The sequence below is a fragment of the Hipposideros armiger genome, unplaced genomic scaffold (assembly GCF_001890085.2).
Source record: "Hipposideros armiger isolate ML-2016 unplaced genomic scaffold, ASM189008v1 scaffold_130, whole genome shotgun sequence".
Classification (NCBI taxonomy): Eukaryota; Metazoa; Chordata; class Mammalia; order Chiroptera; family Hipposideridae; genus Hipposideros; species Hipposideros armiger.
Window position 1 is genome coordinate 695,724 of NW_017731480.1, and position 22,500 is coordinate 718,223.

General features: G+C 40.0%; 1 protein-coding gene across 9 annotated transcripts in view; it reads left to right on the forward strand.

Moving 5' to 3' along the window:
* The window catches only part of MEIS2 (Meis homeobox 2), a 223,703-nt gene that overhangs the window by 195,847 nt on the left and 5,356 nt on the right, over positions 1-22,500 (forward strand). For all 9 annotated transcript variants that reach the window (XM_019649200.1, XM_019649197.1, XM_019649202.1 and 6 more), the window contains one exon: positions 22,115-22,173. In XM_019649200.1, the coding sequence (XP_019504745.1) occupies positions 22,115-22,173 (59 nt within the window). The remainder of the gene's footprint in view (positions 1-22,114; positions 22,174-22,500) is intronic.

Here is a 22,500-nt window from a genome sequence, read left to right on the forward strand (position 1 = left end):
TGTGTAGCCAGCAGCCAGCGTGAGCGGCCAGCAGCCGCCATGAGCGGCCGTCCAGAAGCCGGTGATTGATCTGCCTCGCCCGGGAAGAGCGCAATGATGATGCCAACTTGGGCGAGTGAAGCAACGTCCTCCACAACTAGACTGAAGAACAAAAGGAGAGCAACTTGTCTGTTCCCCTTCCCCCAATTCCCCAATAAAAATCTTTAAAAAAATAAAATAAAATAAAATAAAATTCTTTAAAAAAAAAAGATTAAAAAAAGGGTACATTATAAATGCATTGTATTTCAAATATGTCAGCTATTTAGCTAAATATTTAATCTTTACAATAAATGTATTAGGTACGTGCCATCTCCATTCTACTGACGAGAAATGGTGACTCAGAGAGGTCAAATAGCTAAGAAATTGCAAACCAGCATTCAAATTTATCTCCTAACTTCAACCCAGTACCCTGTCTACTAAGCGTATTAGCTAGAAGTACTTGCTCTCTCTGTGCATTTGATTAAGTAGTTTCCTGTACCTGATACGTTCTGCCTCTTTCTATCCTTCCCATTCCCACCTACACGAATCCTTCAAGGAGGAGCCCAGAGGCTCCCTTCCTCTTCCCCTTCTCACTCACACTGTGTCCATCCTTTCTGCACACCCATGACCACTCTCCTGCCAAGAAGCTCTTTCATCTTGTAGCACGGTCATGTCTTTACTGCAAAACTGCAAGCATTCCGAGAGCAAGCCTGAATCTTCGTCTGTGTATGCCTTGCAGTGTTTGGAAGGTTGGAAATGTGGGAAATGTATTATAGAATGATTTAAATATTTTTCCTTGTAATTCTCCCATGATGTTCTGATGCCTTTACAGTACAAATTGGCCTTTACATTTCCTCTTCAGGGCAACTCTTTAAAGTAGGTCATATAATTTATTCTCATTTTACAGTTGAGGATAGGAAGACACAGAAAGGTTAAAGAGCTTGTCCAAAAGCACACAGTAAGTGACATAGCCTGGGTTCAAGCCCAGGTCTCTTAACACCCGTGCTCTCTCCATTAAATTGTGTTGTTTTTCTCACAGCATAAAACAATAGATTGATGGATAGGTGTATGTCTTGTTTCTCCAATTAAATCAGGGGATCCTTAGGGCATGAAATTAATCCCAAATTGAGTGGCTTTTTTTCACTTGGCAAATATGGCCTCTTATACAGGTTTGTGTGTGTGTGTGTGTGTGTGTGTGTGTGTGTGTGTGTGTGTGTGTAACTCCCCATAAGGCCCTCAGTGCAATGCCAAATAGGCAGCAGACACTGAATATGTGTTTGTTCAAGGGCTTCAAGAATTATATATTCTAGAATTTTCTCAAGTAATCAAAGACTATTAATGAAAGAAAGGAGGCGGGACACAGGAAACCCAGGAGGCTGTTTGGAGGGAGAATGTACCCTGTACGTAATGGAGTAGGATTTATCGTAGGTGGTGTGGAGGTGAGGCAGGCATGGAGAGGCTTCCATTTTGAAACTCTCCCCTGCATGTGAAGAAATCCTAGTCATGTCTATGGCATGAGCTTCTCCCCATTGTGCTCATTTTCTCCAAGTGTTCTCTTGCTTCCTTATTTCATTGACCCAAAACTCTTTTTTTTTAGATTTTTTTTTTATTGGGGAATTGGGGGAAGGGGAACAGACAAGTTGCTGTCGTTTTGTTCTTCAGTCTAGTTGTGGAGGACGTTGCTTCACTGGCCAAGTTGACACCATCATTGCGCTCTTCCTGGGCAAGGCAGATCAGTCGCCGGCTTCTGGACAGCCGCTCACTGTGGCTCCTGGCTACACACGGTAGCCCATTTCAACCCACTGCCACAGGGGCTGCAGCCTACGCCGGCGCAGGTGACTCATGGCAGCCCAGCTCCAGGTTGAGCTGTTGTTCAGCATCTTAGCTGTAGAGGGCAGTGTCACTGGCCCTCATATGTGGGATCCGAACAAGGGCCCTCTGGCATCCCAAGCCAGCTCTTAACCAACACGCCACTCAGCCAGCCCGACCCAAAACTTAGCTTATGTTCAGTGTGATGATGACTTTATGGCCCCCGGTGACATTTTACCCACGTGTTTCCCTAGAGTATGGTTGAAGATGAAAACCTGTTGAGGATTTCCTTTGCGGAAAAATTAAAGAAGCATGAGTTTTTAAGACAGAGTTATGTTCTGAATTTGGGGATCCTGGTAGATAGTCTGACTAAACAAAGAGAATGCAAAGTTTGACAGTGCAATCCTTATATAACCCTGCAGAACTGAGGAAGGAGAAAATTAGCTTGGACCTGTTGAATCAGGTTCAGAGTGAAGCTTATTTAATTTACTTTTTCTCCACCAGTTGGACTACATTCCCATACCCGCTTCCCTTGATTTTAAAGGTTTTGAACATACTGACCTCTATAGTAGTATATGCACTTTCTATAGTCTTTCTTTATTTTTCTTTAGCACCTATTGGCTTATGTTACGAATTTAGATAAGTGAAAAGTTCTGATCTAGAAGTCAAATAATTTCCAAGGCTCCATTTTATATGTTTGGTCTAAAAATTGGCTCCATTTTCCTGCCTGACTAGGAAATATTAGATAAAGGGTCTCTTAGAACTAAGCAAGCTTGTGATCAGAGTGTTATCAAGATGTTCCCTGGTTCCCAGGAGATGTTTCAGCTGCAGGCCTCTCCTAAGACAGTAGTAGTAGCCCTAAATATTCCTAATTTCCTAGACTCCAAACTGTGTGTGTGTGTGTGTGTGTGTGTGTGGCTTATCTTCAGGCAGATCCTCCAAATAACTCAAAACTATCTCCAACTGTTGAACCAGCCTTCTTTTTTTTTCCCTTCTCTGATTAAATAACACTGTCTTTCTCATACATAGAATGGCTTTCTTCTCCTAACTTTATCCCTATTGCCTTAGCCATCCTATTTGCCATTTTACAACTTTCACTCACTTTTTATTTCCAAAACTGAGGGCTTAGTCATAGTGTATATGCAAGGTTGATAGGTGCCAATGCCACCAAGAGTAACGTGTCTCCAGCAGTCATGGAGAGGAAGTGGCCATCTCCTCAGATCTTAAGCGTGGTTTCTGCTTTTTTTCCAGCTCCTGTTTCTGTGTTACCTTCTGCATTCATTTGCCAGGGCTGTCATAACAAAATACCACAGACTGGGTGGCTGAAACAATAGACATTTATTTTCTAACAGTTCTGAAGCCTGGAAGTCCGGTATAAATTTGGGGGAACACAGTTCAGCCTGTAACTCCTTCTTTTCACTCTCAGTATGTATATGCTGGAGAGGTTGTATCCAATCCACGTATCCACACAGGACACGTTCCGTCAGAAAGATCTGGATCTGAGTCCCACCGTTGCCCCTTAGTCGTAGTGTGATCTTAGGGATGTTATTGGATTTTGCTAAGGCTCAGTTTCCCCCACCATAAAATGGGAATGCTAATAATATTACCTGCTTCATAAGGTTTTTATGAGCATTAAATAAGAAGATACATATATACACTCAGTTTAGTGCCTAGCTCAATAAATGTTCATAATAATATGGATGAAGGTGAATTATGAAGCCCTCTTAGAAAAACAGATTTTGATTATAATCCAATTATGAACATTAACTGATACCTAAAATTTGTCACCTAAAATATAGATTTTCTACAGGTCTTCTAGAGTTTTCACTAAATGTTTCCCTTTTTCTCCAACTCAGAATTTGTTGTTGCACAGTCTAGAAGAGTGTGGGTGATGCAATAAGAGCCATGATGACCATCCATGCCAAATTTTCTATAGTACTAATTTCAAACATATGTTTATTGCCCCCATAAAAGCATATTCATATTTAGAAAATTTGCCCTGATTTTTGGTTCATCCATGGTCATCCAAATAAGTACAGCACAGTCTACCACTTGATTCAGCAAGCTCCACTTAGTCAAGAGATTAAATCCATCTCTTGTACAAAGATTCATGGACTGTTTGCTTCCCTTAAATGAATCGGTGATTCACAGTTACTGATCAACCTACTAATACCACCATTCATAAATGGGAATGGGCCAACCCCTGCTGGCATAATTATCAGAGGGAGGAGGAGCGGGATGGGTACTGAACAGCTGATGGTTCTTCTCACTTCTGGAGGGGGGCCCTTGAGATGAGAGCATCTAGGTGGGCAGGGCCACGGTGACACCTCCCTGGGGTCCCATCAATGCGGGGAATTTACCGAGCCTCAGCTGTCAAAGAACAATAAATTTTCCTTCAAAATATAAAACATAAATCAGTGTTTTCCCAACACTGAGAGGCAAGAAGAAACTAAATCCCCGTAATAATGAAAAGAATCCTGTTAATTAAATCAGCAAGGTAGAGAGCTTCCCTCCCAGCACACGGCCCAGCTGAACAGTAGAATACCTTGGAGACTGAAGCTGAAATCCAAGCTTTTTCTAGGTTGCAAGCCAGCATCCTGAGGGAACATTTAGAAGAAAAAAACCCTTAAGCACAGGACAAGTAAACACAACTTTTTCTTTTTTTTTTTTAGAAGTTGTACTTGGATTATGTTTATCTGGGAAGGGAAGTTGCAAAACAAATTGTAAACCAGGCTCAACATATTTGTGCCAACCCTTATCAGATTTGCCACCAGTCAAGGGAAGGCTGAAGGCCGGGTCTTTGTGAGCTGAAACATAAAAGCAAATACATGGATGCTTAGAGGAAAGAAGACAAATATGTCATTTCTTCTGCTTTGTTTAAAATTAATTTTTTTCAACCATAGCCTGTTTCACGTTATTCGGCTCTTACAACAAAGATGAAGTGTTTACTTCACACATCTTTCTCTATGTCTGCAAAGCTATTGATATAGGTTTGTGAGGGTTTTTTGGGGTTTTTTTTAATGCTTGGTTAATTGGCTGGTCTGCTAAGAGAGTCTGTTGCTGCAGTTGAGGAACGCTGGAAAAAATAGAGGTTAAGGTTTCTTACAAATCTGTCACATTTGGGAATTGAGGGCCATATAATATTACTGCCCTCAAGCCACGGATAGCAACTTCTATTCCCATCAGGGGGAGCCCTCACACGGAGGAAAGCCACACCCTCTCCAAGCCAGTCAGCTTTTGGGTTTACTCTCCAAACCAATGCACTTCCACCCATCATCTACTGACCTTTAAGTCAGTTTTGACTGCCAGAGGGAGCACTTTTCAAATTGGAATCCATTCACAGAATATGAGACTTCCCTTCAGAACTCGCCCATATTGGAAAATACAAAAACTACCCAACTTTCTTCTAGACCTCAACATGTAACTAATCTTTCGCACAATGGTTAATCGCATATTATAATAGTTATTGCATCAGTGTCTTGAAAAATAGGTGATACATGCCATAGGACATATTTGAAGTTCGTCAAAGTTCATTCAGGTTTATTTGCCTAAGGGAAGGATGTGTTTTTAATCTTCTGGCACTAGAGCGTTCTTACCATCATGTGCATTCTCCTTGTATTACCCTTTATCCTTTGTCCAGTCTAACTACACATGGACACACTTAGAGCATTTTCAGTACCGAAAGTGGCTAGTGCTACTAGGAGGCCAAATGGGGTATAATTTTGTATTGATAAGTAGAATTGGATCCACAACCCCTCAGCTCCCAACATACCACCAAGTACTTTGACCTTGGAGATGAGAGTGGCAGGAAGAAAAGAAGTAGCCATCAAAATTGGCTCATTCCTAGCTCTCGGTGGCTAAAAAGAGCTTTAAGACTCAACAAGTGTCCACAATATGATATCCAGTTTGTTTGATTCCTGGGGGTGAGGCAATACAAGATGGTGGATCCCATCTCAGCCCTAACTGCTTCTCTCTGATGATCCCATCCACAGCCTATCCTCAGGCAGGTTACGGATCATGGTCTGATTTTCTTTTAGCATGGTGTACTTTTTCCTTCTGACCTTTCACAGTAGTACCTGTGTGCTTGTGGGGAAAAAATACCTACTTAAGTTCTTTGTTTGTTTGTTTTTAACTGAGTGTCAAGAGAGATTTGAAGTCCCAAGGTACGTTCATGAAACACAAGTGTGTATATTTGTGTATGTAAATTCAATGTGTGTGCATGTAGGCATATTGCAAGAGACAAATTTTGAGGTTTCTAAAATTATTATTCTTTTACTGTGTCTTTATAATCTTTCCCTAAAGGAATTTAAGAAAATAGTTACTTAACATTTGTTATTTGGAAATGGCTAATAGGTGATATAAAAGCTGTGTTTCATGGGCATTATAAATGAATATCTTCAGTCACAGATATATGAGTGGGGCCCTTGAGATGACAGCATATAGGTGGGCAGTGCAGTGGAGACTCTGAAATGAAATACAGATTTCATGCAGGTCCACGTGTGTGTCTGGTCAGAAGTTCACCTTTAATTTTTTAAAATATAAGCTTCTTAACCATATGTACAGATTAACTTGGAAAAATAGCCTAGGTAGCATTTATTGAACATCTACCCTGAACAGGCTACTGAGCTAGGTACTAGGAACAAAATAAGGCAGGACTCCATGGGAGCAGTAAACAGTTTTCTTCAATGAGAGTCCAAAATTAAATAGTAGAAACAGTATTACAACTCTGCCTTCACGTTTAAGCGTCCCCTTTGTTTTATCTGTGTATCCGTATGTTGGATAGCTACGAAGTCCCTTTTCCACTTTTGTAGGCCAGGGTTTGAGTGATGAACCAGAGGCCAGTGTGAACAGTGGAAACAAGTTCCAGAAAAACTGGCAAGCCCCTCCACAGTCTGGAGACAACTGTGACACACACCACCGTTTTCTGTTTGCATTGACATCCTTTTGACAGTTTAGTACCTTTTTTTTTTCCCCCAGGGGTGGGATGGGGGTCAAAATCTTCTGGTTAGGAATTTTCAAAGACAAACTTATAAAAGGAAAAAATTAAGTTTGCATTCCTTTATGTAATGGGGCATGACAGACAAAACTCAAGCAAGGCAGGTACGGAGCTAGTTTAATCCCTCACCAAGGTGGCAGTCACACATGTTTTGATGTCATCTGGTCGCAAGACCCCTGAGACTTTTTTTGAGGGACCAAATCCAGTTGACACTGTGTGGCCTGCCTATCCCTTGTAGTGTTCACAAAAGAAATGAAAAGGTCCCCGCACCTTGTTGTCTCCTTCCTTTATTGTACGGTTTGCTTTGTTTGTTTGATTTTAAAACTGCCATTATGTGAAAGTGTTGCAAGTATAAATAATTGAGAAGATAACTCTGTAGGGAAACCACTTTTGCTGCCTTTGTGCAAAGGAAGCTCATTATGGCTCTGAGCTGCAGCATTCCATAAGAGCAATTATGCAACATCAGTATGTCATGGATATTAACCAAGGGGAGTAGATAAGAGACGGGAAAATAATTTTGCAACTTATTTAATTAAATTTATTTGGTTTTTCAAATAGTTCCTCTAGTGTATAATTTACCCGGCCACTCCCTGGTTGCCGTGGTCTTTGCAAGACTGTCGTTCAGCATTTGTTTTCTTGGCATTCCTCCTCCATTCTGTGTGGACCTAAAATGGATTTACATTGGGGCTTAATTTCCACCCAAGGAGAGGTTGCCCATGAAAACAGAACCATAATTTGGCCATGAGGTTCTCATCCCCCCTAGGGCTTATATAGCCACTTAATATATGTTAATACAGCAAAGTGAACAAAAGGTTAAATAAGTGGGTCAGGCTGCGAACCGGGGCCTGTGCTGCGTACTTCTGCTTAACCGGAAAGAAAAGCCCATAATGGCGCTTGCCTGACTTTCACCCCCATCATTTTAAGAATTGCTTTGCCAATCCTTCACAGCAAATAGTAATTTTAAGTGGACCAAAACAGAGCTCAGGGTGTTTGCACTCCATGGTAATGACAGAGTAGCTGTGCTCCCTGGAGTCAATAAGCCCAACAATTGAGTCATTTTTGCCTCCTGCGAGTGAATCGCTGCTGTTAGGCTGAATGACAGGATCGCTTAGAGAGCCGGAGCCCTTCACCAGCTGACCTCGTCCCGGGACAGTGAGGTGCACAGGGCAGGCAGGTGGGTATTTAACACAGTTATACGTAAAAGCTGATTTTGTGCTTGTACACTCTGTAAACAAGAAAGTAGAATTGGTGCGGGGGTGGGGGTGGGTGGGAGAGAGGGGAGCATTTGATGTACATTGGTGTACTTTATTCAAAGGAGCACTTTCTCTTTTCCTGCCTCTTTCCCTTTTCCTTTCTTTTCCTCCTTAACATCCTGCCCCACCTACCTTCTCTTTCTTTTTTTTCTCTCTCTCCCTCTCTCTCTCCCCACCCCCCGTTTCTCCTTTCCCTCCATACACATAAGTCTAACATCTGTAATAGACTTGCTAAAGTTAAATGGCCACAGTCCAATCACAGTTCTGATTAATGAAAGATGCAGAGGGTGCTAAAAAAAAATTACATGTAAGATTAGCCTTTGGTTTCTAAGAGGCATTCTGAAGCAGACATTTTAAGCATACATAGCAAAATACCCAATGATGGGTTTTAAAAAAATATTTCATGGAGTGGGAAAATGGACAAAGTAGGAAAAGGGAAAGATCAGAGAAAACATCCCAGCCTAAAATCATTCCCTAATGATCAAATTGCCTTTGAAAAAGACAAATTCTCAAGAATGTTTCAGCCAGCACAGTTTTGGGATCAGAGGTCTGCGGAGTAGTCAGGGTTTATAATAATCATGGGAGGTGGGGTCATGAGCAGGTAAGACATAAAACAAGAGCCCTACAAGTGCTTCTCCGTAGCTGTGTCTCACTTGGGCAAATACAAAGATGGAATTCCTGTTTTCAAGTTGATAAATGGTTTAAAAATACAATGTCGGTTAAAAACCAGAATGCTGCTTCTTTTTTTTTTTAAATCCTTGGAACCCCAGTGCACCTCAAAATCTTAATCACGAAAGTTAGGAATTGATTTGTACCATCGTCCTTCTTAGACGTTCATGATACGTTTTAGCCTATTAAAGCTAGGACATAACTTGCAGCAAAGGAAGGGTCTTTACTTTATTTCACTTCATGTGATTTCCCCTACCTTTATTTGACCTATCACCCCTATTTTGAAGAAATACCTAGTGACACCAGTGTCCCTCAGGGCATAATTTGGGAAAAGCTTCCTTAGAAAGAGATGAGATAAAAATATTTTTAAAGTTTGCTATTCTCCTTTCCTTTCTCCATCTCACAAGTTTTCCTCCTTCACTTCCTACTCACTCTTCCTCTATCCTAGCACACACACACACACACACACACACACACACACACTATAATACTTCATTGTATTAAATGAACTGTATGCTCAGTTCCCATTATTCTGTTTATTCTCTCCTCTCAAGTCAAGTGAGCTTATCATGCCAATATAACTATAGCACTCGTTCCCCAGCCTAGAAAAGTCTGATGCCCACTTTCTCCCAAGTGAAATTCACCTCTTCCTTCACCCTGGCACCCAACATTTGCCTGGCATCTCTAACGCCCAAATGGAATCAGACCTTTCACCTAATGCCTCTAGTCTGTATCTTTAGTTGTGTCCTAGTGCAGAGAAAACTAGACCAGAGCCAGGAAGCCGGAGTTGTTGTTTTCCATCTTAGGCGCCCCACTCTACAGAATAGCATTTCATCCGGGACTCAGCTATGCCACTTGCAAAATGAGGAAAAGAAAATCCCTGTGGGCTCTTCTGTTCTCAATTCTGCATGATTTGCAAAACGGAGGAACCCCCTCCGTCTCATTCAGTTACTCATTCACCAAACGTTTTATTGAGGATATATTATATACTGGACACAGTCTCAATAACATGGAATTAAGGTGCGGTCACTGCTCTCTAAGGCTATTTGGTGGGAAGCTAGATAAGTAAATCTAGTAACTGTGGTGTTGCATAAATGCTGTGATAGGCGAGTTAGCCTGGTGCTACGCCTGTGGAACCACAGAAGTTACCTCATGGAGCTGTTCTCTGATAAGAATTTCGAAGGGTGTATTGACCAGATGTTTATGGGAGAAAGGCCATGCCAGACAGAAGGAATAGTGTGTTCCTACTAAGTTAGCCTATTCACTTTATACTTATTAGTTGCCTTTTTGTTTATTTGTACATTACTTGACTCCAAAGTAAGAATCTATGGCAGTTAAACCAATTTCAAAATTAAATTATTTTTTGATAACTGATGATGTTCCTTTGCCTATACCGTGAAGATGGAGATAATTCAAATATAGCATCATTTCTATTTCTAATAGTTTAGTTAAAACCACCTTAGGAAATCTGATAGATATGCAGTACGAATATGCTCTAAAAATTCTTTCCAATTGTGGTCCAATATGTTTGCTTCTTTAGAGATTATAGCTTTGTGTGGAATGTCAGAATCAAAAGTTGATGTCTTTATTTCTCTGCAAATCAAGGGGGAAGACAACCCCACTAACTAACCCTCTCACACTAAAATATTTAAGGATGAAAGCAGATGTGGCGTAACTGCTGATTTGCCAAGTCTCTTGTGATTTATAAAGATATATTTTATGTCTTTTATGATCACAGGATGATGCTAAAAATATAGGAAATAATACTGTCACATTGGAAAGACTGCGTATAACATTTCTGGAGGAGATACAGAATGCTACCTGCCTGTCAAATCAAAGTAAAAAATGTTTAATTTGTTATTAAGAAAATGCAGTCAGGAAATTTTGTTTGGAATTTGGTCTTTGATGTTTGAACATCATAAATGTGAGGACATTAACTCATGTGCATGAATAGATTTTTTTCTCTTCTTGACATAATGGGGTATGTTCTAATAATAGTTTTAAAGATGATTGTTCGATGTATAGCTGTTAGAACTGCAGTTTATTTAAAGTGACTTTCACATTTTTTAGATCTTTGATTTTTTTTTTCCCTTTTGGCACCTGTACTAGATGCCAATATAAACTGGTTAAATGGCATTTGGTTTACACAGAAAGACTGTAACATATATGCGTATTTATGATATTTTGTTTGCTGGATATTTTTCTTAATATTACTTGACTTTCTGTGTTTTAATCTCTTTTTTTTTTCTTTTTTGTATTTTGGGTTGAAGCCACTCTAAAGTTTAACACCTAGGAGATTTCTCACTTATGGTTCCCTTTAAACGTGCTAAAATCTCAGCCTCTCAAACAAGAGACCAAGCTACAATTTAAAGAAAGCAGTGAGTGGTATTGATAAAGGGCTCTAAGAACGCTGCCACCGTCTGCATGTCTTCTGCCACATCCTTTCTTTTAAACCAGCAGGAGAATTGAAAAAAGGATAAGAGCCTGGCTCTTGCAAACACTTCTGGCATGCCAAGCTGGTCTTCTGAAGTCTCCCCTGCTGCTTTAGAAAAAGGAGCCCCACAGACAAATGACAGGGTCACGAGGACATTCACATGCATACACCTTCCTCCCACACACCAAGTGGCTTTGGATCCCCGGTGTTGGGGTGGTTTGGCCAGAGAGTTGAAGAATAGAGACTTGAGAACCATTTGTTTCCACACCATTTTGGGTGAAGTGTTATATTTTCCACCTTAAAAGCCCATTTAAAAAGAAAAATAAGTTTTGAAAGGAGAGCACAATTTGGAAGCCACCACCCTTAATGGAGTCCCTTTTAAAGGTAACACTTGGTCCTATCACTTCTCTTCCAAATGAGTTGTCACTACCTAGAGAAAACCCACCCTTGATTTGTCCTATGCTATTGCTGAAAAACATGCAGTGTCCTGTATCCAATTCTGAAAACTTAATAAATGCCATTGTTAAGTGTGGAACGGAACCCTACTTGTGCAGCAAGCCACAGTGTGACAGGTATGTTGTCACCAGTTGTCTCTAATCTAGGCACACAAATTATCTCAGAATTAAAAGAAGTGAACTAGACCTAGTAGAAATAAGGCCATGACCACGGAGGTTTTTACTGATGGTTAACTTGGCCAGCCTTCATTAGACCGAGGGTTTTGCAAAATCTGGAGGACATGTGAAGAGGAAGCCATTGTTTTGGAAGTGACCAAGCAGCTTATTATACTTGTTGCCTCAGCTTTGAAATATTCCTATAGTTTTGCAGTTTTGACAAGATTAGAGGGTTTTGAAGTTAAAGTTACTTTTTCCTAACCTTTCCGTCTTCCTTTGCCCTTTATCTTGAGTGGCTGTATAGCTTCTCAGCGTGCTATCAATTTAAAGATAATATTTGGAAGAGTGAGTTTCCCTCTCCTTATCGCAACCAATAGGAACTCCTTCTCCATTCCCAGTTTTCATCAACTGTATACCATAACATCCCTAATGTAGATGCTTAGGTGTATCCTGGTATCTTTTATATTTGCATTTCTTCTTTGCTTTCTAAGCACAATTCATCCGCAGTTCTCCAAGCTCAATGTCCCACTTCTCTTTCGTTTCTGCCACCTTCACCTGGGTTCACTTTATTTCCGTCTTCTACTTGGAGTAGATAATAGCTTTCTACCTTCTCAGCTTCTAGCTTCTCACCAGTTCCTCCTATCCATAACCCTTGGAATAGAGCTTCCTCAAGTACCATGTTTTATATTATCATGTGTCCGTTCAGGAATTTCAGGAGTTCTATTTGTCAATCAAGAACCTCGCCAGAGTGAGGGAAATGGGGAGATGTTGGTCAAGGGGCACAAACTTCCAGTTAGAAGATGAATAAGTATTGGGGATCTGATGTACAGCATGGTGACTATAGTTAATAATACTGTATTTTATACTTGAAAGTTGCTGGGAGAGTAGATCTTAATAAATGGGCTCACCACAAAAAAAATGAAATGGTAATTATGTGACATGATGGAGGTTTTAGCTAATGTTACAATGATAATCATTTTGCAAAATAACTATCAAATCAACACATTGTATACCTTAGATTTGACAATGTTATATATCAATTATATCTCAATAAAGCTGGGAGCAAAAGAGCACCTCCGCCATCTTGTCTATTAACTGTAGCCATGTTTTCCAGACCAAAGCCAGGAGCCAGTCTGATTAACCTCCATCCAACTTCCTTAATTGACCCTATCACACTTATTTACTGGGTGTGGACTGTGTTGATTTGTAATTATTATGTATTCACAAATTGAGATTGTTTCTGTGAGTGTGAAGAGTAAAAACCTTGAAAGGCATGGGCTGCATTTTCAAAATTTTAAATATATATTGGAAAGAGAGTCATATAATTGTATATTTATGTACTAAATATAATTTCTTATTATATATTATGACTGTGTCAAATTTTTGTCGTTAAATTTGTCTTTTGTTAAGTACAGAAGGTGGAACTTATCAATGTGTGACACACGTACAGATTACTATGGACCTTAAACATTGTTTATTCTAATTGTTTTGGGACTGGAAAAAGGACAAAAACAGGCATTACCTAATTACTGCGTCTCTACACCTTTCCTTCCCTCCCTACCACCTCTTCTCCCCCTGCAGAACCCAGTCTCCCAGTGGGATATACACACCCCCAGAGAAAGCATCTACTAGTACAATTCTCTGAACGCTGAGGACGTGGGTGCTTAGGAACTTTTGACTGATCAAAGGGGAACATAGGATAAAGCAAGAAATGAGGCTGAGAAAAATCTGTTTCCCCCTCGGGAAAGTGAGAAAGGGGAGAAGAGAGCAAACCCCAGAACATGGCATAATGGATGGAATAGAAGCAAAGAATTTTAGTAACCATTCTTTTCTCCTTCATATTCAGCCTTCCCACCACTCATAAAATTCCTGTCTTTGAACTATGTGGTAATACGTCTAAATATCCTAGAGTTGATAACTCTTTCGCACCCTTGCTTCCAGCCACTGCAGGGAAAACTGTAGCAAAGTTTATTGTCTGATATGTGTCTGTGCACGCATATATATTCATATATGTATGTGTATGCATGTATGTATCTGTGTATACACGCATGCATACACATACATATGGCTGGTGACTTCTCACAGTTTATCTTAAGGCCACAATGTTTCATGTTCCACTTGCTTGACAGGGCATCTCTGAGAACAGGAGCACGCTGTGGAAACCAGTTTAATTCTTAGCAAGACAATGCAGATGGCTTATGTCGATTTTGTTGCTGATTTTTTTTCCCTTGTATATTACTCAGGGAAGCCTATGTCAGTATAAATCAGTGGTAATGAAATCAACATTATGGCATCTTTGATATTGCATTTGCTAAAGCCTTTCTGGGTGTTTAATTCAGCAGTTAGTGATTGATATTATAGACAGTGGATAAACATTTCTGATGGATCTGTGTGCTCACAGATGAAAAGAATCTAATCCTTTTTTGCTCTTTGATTTAAAGAGTGCGATGCCATCGGAGATGAAACAGTTCAAATGTGGTCATCATAGGTTGGTGGCACTAAAAATAGAAACTCACTCAGGATAAAATTTGCTGTCAGGAAAAAATGGAGCATTCTTTCTGAACTCAGGAACACGTGGTTCATGTGAGCTTGCTTGTAGATGGTTGCTACAATAAGGCTTCTTTCATACAGGTGTGTTTATGCCCCAGGCTTGCTGGCCACAGTCCATTCCATTTACAGAAGCTGAATTAAACAATAACTACCGCATTGCAAAAAGTGGTGGGGGGAGGGGAGCGGGAAAGGTGAGCGTCAAAGGAGATGCCTGAGAGCTTTGTTAGGGCCAAGAAAAACCCTGTTGCAGTTGTCAGAGCTTGTTGATGTTGCTGGGAAAGGCACTTTTTTTTTTTTCTCCTGGATTTTGTGGTTCTGCCTTAGGAAAGAAAGTAAAATAGAACGGAAGAACAAAGTCCTACTCTATAAATCAGCAGCTGCTCCTTGCCAGATCAAAGGAGTGACATTTTTGCTCCTGGACTACTTGTCCACTTGAGGGCTTGACAGGCAGCTAACAGCTGGCCTGCTAGACTGGTTGGGAGAATCAGCCTCCATCTTCTTCCGAGCAGATGACAAGCTAATCAGAGAGAGATCCACAGCACGGGGCGTGTGAGCGCACCTTGATCTCCTCAAACATATCTAGCGCATAATTGCTGAACAGTTTGGTGCATTTTTGGCAAGTTAATGCTAAGGTGGTTTCCACTGAGAAGTAGGATGAAAATTAATACTTCAATCAAAGGTGACCATGAAAGCTGAAAAGATACTAGATTTGTCAGGATCTTCCTCTCTTAGTGTGAATTAGTAGATGGCTAGGATCATAATGAGAACTGGCTAAAATGTGTGTTACTCAGGATCAAGTGACTGGTTGATTTTTCAAAGCCCAGTCGGGCTGTGGGGTTCGGGTGGTAGATGAGCAGGCACTTGGTTAATTGGTCGGTTTGAAAATGATTACTCGTGCTTTTTATGCTGAGACGGCTGAACAAAGTTGTAGATGGATCTTCCATCTGCAAAGAGTTGTTTTCAGAAGCACTATAAGGTGTGTAGGTCTATAGATCTGGAATTTTAATGTCAGTAGTAAAACTTTCAAAGTAATTCATTTTCTAGTTGATTTCCATCTGCAATAAATCATGTACGGGATGAGGTAATATACTACAACTTATATCTATTGACTTAGTATTTTATCTTTAAGAGGATAGATCCTAGATATGAATAGCTCAGGAAGTTTGCATGTTTTCTCTTCCGTTGCTTTCAAGCAGCTTTGAAAGATCACTTTTATGGTGCATGATAAATAGCCACACATGAATAATCAGATGGCATTCTGTAAGAAGATTCAAAATCATACCTGCTGGGGAGCTTTGTGACATGCCATTGGCTGTGATTATACTTAGGGAATAGTGTGTATTGTTGCTCAGTATTATAAAGGAAATAAAAGATAATTCCCTATCTTAGAGGAAATTTCTCAAGTACTTTTATTAAAAAGTCTACTATCGGCCGTACAAGCCTTAGTCAAATAACTTGCCGAATTCTCTAGGTCACTTTTAACATTTTTTTTAATTATAAAAATAATCATACTTATTATTAAAAACTCAAACAGTACAGAATTACATTAAATAAAAAGAAAACTCTACCATCTTCCTCCAATCCATTTCTGAGAGATAAGAGTTCCCGCAAAAACACTTTATTGGCCCAGCTTTTCCTGTAGGAGGTACAGATGGAGTAAAATAAATTATTATAAATTGCCGCCCAAGGCAAGTGATTAAAAGACTGTTTATATCCGAGATAACTAAAGAGAATAGTATATGCGTTTTCATAGCTAAGGTTCATGATTAAAACTTGACCTTCAAAAGTTCTATCTTAGGTAGAGCACTAGGTCACCTATTTGGTGTGTGATCTGGAGCAGGACCTCTCAAACTTACGTGTGCAGAGATCACCAGAAGATCTTTTAAAATTCTGATTCAGATTCAGCAGTGCCAAGGTAGGGACTCCAATATGTCTGCAGTTCTAACATGCTCAAGGTGATGTTAATATGGCTGGTCCAGGGAACACAGAATTGCAAGGATCTAGAGAACCATTAAGAGAGTGTGATTCCCAAATAGTTCTCCCCACTACCCAGCTCTCCAGCAGATGTCTGCTCCAGTGTCAGAAATCCCCACTGGATTGGCTTAATAGCCACCACCGAGTCTTTAATAATTACCTTTAAGAGAACTGAGCTCTTTAGGAGGGGACATCGGCTACGTGCATTTTGAATGTAAGCTAACATTTAGTGAGTCCTTACTGTGTGCCAGGCAGGTGCTGTGCCAAAGAGTTTACACACAGTTACCTCTCTTAATCCTCAAAACAACTTGCGCCCAACTATTGTCCCCAGTTTATCGATAGGGGACAAGCTGAGGCTTGGGTTAAGTAGACTTACCCAAGGTCACACAGCCAGGAAAGAGCCGAGAATATGAGCCCACACTCTTCATCACTTTGCTCTTTGGAGAAGTCTGGAATATGGAGAAATAATTGAGAAGCGTTTACCCAAAGTGGGGTAATTTAGTAAAGAACCTATGTGAGCCCCTGCAACTTTAGGGAAGAATTAGATAAAAGAAAGAATATTGAAGGAGCACCGGAGAAGGGCCTCAAAGATGAGTATCACCTGCTTGATCATTTTGCCCAGGTCCTTATTCTTGTCAGCATGAACATTCCACGACTTGAGGCATATGCAGAAAGCTACAAAAGTTTGTGATTCCAGATTAATATTATGTTTTTGTACTGTAAATTTATGAGCATTAGTTCATTTATTTTTTCGAGTTGTAGACAAATCTGGTACCTATCAAATTATAAATTAAACCATAGCTCACGGAAATTAATTATAAACCATGAACGCGTCCCTAAGTTGCCCATGAATCTCATTCGTTTACCTTACTTTGCTCACTGTCGTCTATGAGAAAAGACCCATTGTCTAGCCACCAGTGAAAAATTTATGTTTGCGACATGACTCAATCATTCGTGTGCCTGAGTACTTGGTCAAAGGCATTAAACCTGCTTAATTTATTGATTTAACTATTTCAATGTATCTTACTGAGAAAACCCCACTCTTCACCATGACCACTGCACAGAAAAAGACTTGCCCTTTTTTTTGAAAACTAAGACAAAATGAAGAAACTTGGATCAGTGACTTGCCAAGGTTGAGGCTTCCTTGCTTCAAACACCAACCAGTAGCATGCTTTGTGAAGATGCACTTCCTCTCACTGATGAGCCCCATGGCTGGGGAAGGTAGAGAAGGGAGTGGGGGTGGGGGGGTTCACTTTTTAACAGGTTCCCCGGTCACCAAGATGCCTACCACACCTCTTCCAATTGATCTGATCTCTCTCGTTAACAGTTCAGCCCTCTTCCTTGACCAGACCAAGCCATGTAAAAGCTTCAATTCCGGGGATTCGTGATTCCTCCTTAGTGTTCAGGGCTGGCGGCTTTCCAGGTGACTCCACGGAGGCCTGCACTTTCTAACAAAAGGAATGCTGCTGAAAGGAGTTGGTTACCAGGTGTGGCAAGAAGTTAGTGAACCAGAAAGAAGGGATTTATCAGCCATTTAAAGAGGGGGAGAGGGGAGAAAGACAGAAAGGAAAATAAAGCAACAAGCAATCAGGAGTGACACCTAAGCCTACTTCTACCAATGTGAAATATGCTTTGGAATGAAAAGCCTTTAAAAGAAAAATCACAATGGTCAGATTTCAGTTGCAGAAAAGTATGCATAGCTAAAAAGTTTGGCTCTTCTGCGAAGGGTTAAGGTGGGGTTGGGTGTGTGTGGGGGGGTTCTCCAGGAGACATCTCTTCGGCAAGACAGCAAGATGAGATTTCAATGATATTTTGCTATCTCGGATTTATTATTTTTAATATATTCTTTTTTCATCTCCACGTTGACTCAGAAAGGCCTCATGATTCTTGGAAAGTCATTCAATTTATTTTTATAATTAAGTTATTTTTAAGCTAACAGTCTTAGTATGTAATTTTTAAGGATCACGCATACTAATGCATTTTCTATTTTAGTAAAATTTAGTGAGAAAGTAGATAGTATTACTAGATATTCTCCCGAGCTTTTATGTGAGCCTGGATACTAACTTTGTGTTCAATACAAATCAATGGAACTAGTGCATTTTAGGATACTCATTCCCTAAGGAGTCACTAATGGAATTATTTCTAACCCTTAAAAAAAAAAGTCACAATGAGGCTAATGAAATTTTTTTTTTCCTAAATGAAATCTGGATGAGGTACTAGACTTGCTAGCACATTTTATTTATGGCATTTATCATATATGGCATGTTTTACACGCGAGTTGTGCAAACCTCAGAATGTTTTTAAGAGTGATTTCATCTCTAAGAGAATACTTTGTCATTTGGGGTTAAATTGTTTGTACCAATAGAGAGAAGTATATTACATGTCCTCAACTTCAAAATCATTCCGGATGACATTAAAACTTAGAGAATTTTTTTTTTAATATCAGATACAGATGAAAAACCTAACAGTCTTTGGATTGGAAATAACTTGTGGGGGTTTTCATTAAAGTTGGGTGCAGCTTGCTGCATTTTGGTTAGTTGGATGTCTTCAGCAATTTTTCAAATGTTTTGGGTTTGGCAAAGTCCAAAATGTTTTTGCCAAGACCCTCTTTTCCCCTTATTTTTTAAACCCGTGTGAAATTCAAGGATAACTTAATCCATATGTGTCTGATTCATTTACACTTAACTCATCAAAATGTTATTTTGTAAGACCCATTTAATATTCAAGAAACCTTTTGAGCCTTTTTAAGACATCTTTTGTCTTTGAACCAGTGAGTTGTGTTTTTTTTTATATGAATGGAGCTTGGACTTTGAAAGATTGAAAATCAGTTGATTTTCAACTTAGATTCTTCAAATTCTAAGTAGAATCAAAACTTGGTATTCTGTTTACTGCTTTAACACTAAATAAGTTCATTTTAAAATATAAATCAGAGGAAGTAGAAAAAATGTCATGTCATGTAATTTTGGGAAAAGACCACATTTAGAAATTTCATCTTAGTAATGTTAAAAAAAAAGCAAATTCCTCCTACTGCTATTTTTTAATCTATAATTAAAGGCTCCATTTTATGTACATTGATGTGTTTTTTAAGAGTGGCCTGTGGATCATCAGTATAGTGGGGTGGTTTCATTTATTAGTGTTAAAGTGTTATTACAGCAAACTCATTAATTGTTAATTTTAATAATAACATCTATGGTGTTTATAAGATATCCCAAGATCAGGGGAGTTGACAATTGGCAGGAGTTGTACATTAAGAGATTTCTGAAAAATTGGGGCCCATATGTTTTTTAAATTATGTGTGATTTGAAAGAATGTGGTAGAGTTATGAATCTGGCAAGATATAGCACCATGGATCAAAAACATTGTTTGAGAACAAAAATCCAGAGAGGCTAAATGGAGCCCAAGTGAAAAAAGCAAAATCTCTATGACCCTTTGTAAAAGGATCTAGTGAAAACCTTCAGAGGCTTCTATGCATATTTGTTTAGCACAACTGGGCAAAGAAAGGCCCTCGCCATAACTGCTAGTGAACATCCAGTCCATGCCATGGTAACTAGTTGAAAATGTAATACTGGAGTGGCATTTCCAAGTTCAGCGCTTCTATAAAGACCTGCTAACACACAAAATGCTTTTTTAATGTTCTGCATTGTTGTGTATCCCCCATTGAACAACCTTTTGAGAGGACCCCCGTTTTTTACTAATGTAAACATTCTGAGGAGTATCCAAAGAAATGACCTTTGAGTGAACCTCTAACCTTCCCTGTAATTATTTGTTTGAAGACAGTGTGGAGTTCTCCTGCTGAGAACTAAGAACCATGATGCCTTGCAGCTCTGTGAGTAAGGGAGTGTTTGGGGAAACTGGAGAGAAAGACATAAATAAGGGAACAACCTCCAGATGTAAATAATAAAAGAGTAAAAGGGTGAAATTAAAAAGGGAAAAAATAGCAATTCGTTTTACCTAAAGAGTTGGCCTATAAGGAAAAAACAAAACCAGGATTAGTAGCACATAAAAAGAGGTAAGACCCTGCCATGTGTGTTCTCCGTTAGAAACTTCAAGGAGGGGAGGAAAAGGTTTCTCTGACTCTCCTGAGCATCTCAATTGGTCCTAACCTGAGCTGATAAAAAGAGTTCCTGGGGATGAAAATCTCAGGTCAGTCCTCCTTGGTCCCAGCAAAAAAAAAACGGTGGGGCAGAGTAGAAATTCAGTTGCTTTTCTATTTGAGGGATCCTTCTGGAAGGCTTTGTGACCTATCTGGTCAGATATTCCTCAGCAGCACTTAAGGTGCCAGGTGGAAATAAAATATGCAGTTACAACTTTCTTTTTGTTTTCACCTCTCAGAGCCTGTCACATTCGTCCCCAAACCTGAGAGGGTGTAACATTTTTGACAACTGAGCTATACTTTCTTAAATAATAAAGGAGTTCATTGTTTTGCAAACAAACACCATATGCAAAAGACTCCTTTGCTTTTCTTGCAGCTATTATTCTCTAGCCTAATTGTATTCCCACTGGAGCGCTCACAGGAGGCCTTGAACGAGTGTGGGCTGCTGTTCTCCTCAGAAGGGACTTCAACAGGAACACTAGAATTTTTTTTTTTTTTTGGCTAATTTCAAAGAATGAGTTTTCAGTTCCTGCCGTTGGCCCCATGCAGACTCATTAATCATTAAGTCCCCTGCACTTAAGATTTGAAGCTAGAGATACTGGGAAATGTTAGAAATGGGTATCTTTTTAATGGATAGCTAGCTAGAGACTAGGTGTCCCCACTCCCTTCATGCTGCCCGCCCCCAAACGCACAGCCAGTGAATCCTGTGCATCAGCTCAAATGTATGGGGAATGCACATCATTAAATGCACAGGGACAAGGGTAACTTACAAATGGTAGAAAATTGTTTTGTTTTTATTAAATTTGGAGAAATAAAGGAGATTTCTTATCATCTTACTCTGTTTGTACATGAATATTTGATGGGCATTATTAAACATTAAAGTAACATGAAGTAGGCACTTATTTTTGGATTTCCAACAAAATTAGATCCAGGCTTCTAGACGAAATAACTGCTTCTCCTTCACATTCCTGTGAGTCAGCCACCACCTGATTTGAAAACGTTTCTTGGGCTCTAATATCAACCATGTGTACCTGAGGCTCTGTCTTTCTAGTGGGTTGAAAGGTGGCTGGGTTTATGGTTGGCAGTTACCTTATTCCTGCCCTGGGTGTCCCAGCTTAGACTGGAAAGGCCGCCCCCAGCTGGCACTGACCTCTAAATGACCCCTAACTTTACAGGCTTAAACTGCAGGAGTTGCCGAAGAGCAGAAGTCTTTCTGGCCAGCACTTATTACTGCTGCGTTGGTGATAAAACTTCAGACAGCCTAATTGATGGCTTTGCTGACCTAACAATACCTTGTGAAAGCAGCGTGCCAGAGCCTGGTCTCCATTTATGACCAGCTGCAAGGGGAAGCTGGATATCCCGATGATGGGGAGTTTAGGGAAAGAAGGAAACTCTTCCAGCTTGAGGACTTTAACCAGACTCCTACTGGTTCAAGCAGCAGAAGCACAATGGCAAATTAATAGAAGCGGTCTCAGGGAAAACTTTTTTCCTTCCCCTGAGCGTTTTTAGCAGGTCAGCCTTGAGCTGGCTATTAGATGACGGAGATGATCCAGTCAACTAGGTATTCTCGAACACGGAAAGAGAAAATGGCCTATGAATTAAAAAGATAACGTTCGGCTGGATTATATTCTCTGCAGCGTTCGTGCAAGGGTGTTCACAGAGCACAGAAATTGCATTTGATGACTGGATTTCTCTGTTTTATTTCAGGTTTATTAATGCCAGAAGAAGAATAGTACAGCCCATGATTGACCAGTCAAATCGAGCAGGCAAGTTCCAGCTAGTGTGGTGTGTGTGTGTGTGTGTGTGTGTGTGTGTGTGTGTGTGTGTATGTGTGTGTGTGTGTATTCACATCCCACATGTACAAATCCTCATCAAGTTATACTTCAGGAGTTTCATCACCTGGTCTAAATGCTTCCATCAGGCATTCTGGGAGAATTTTTTCTTAAGGTCCCCAGAATTCCATGCTAGGAAGCAACTTTACTAATTGGTGCTAATTGGAGATTTCCCACCCTGACTCTACTGAAACTGCGTTTTTAATTTTCTTTCTGAATTGGTAATTGGGCACAAGCATTAGTGCCACAAGCAGTTTGTTT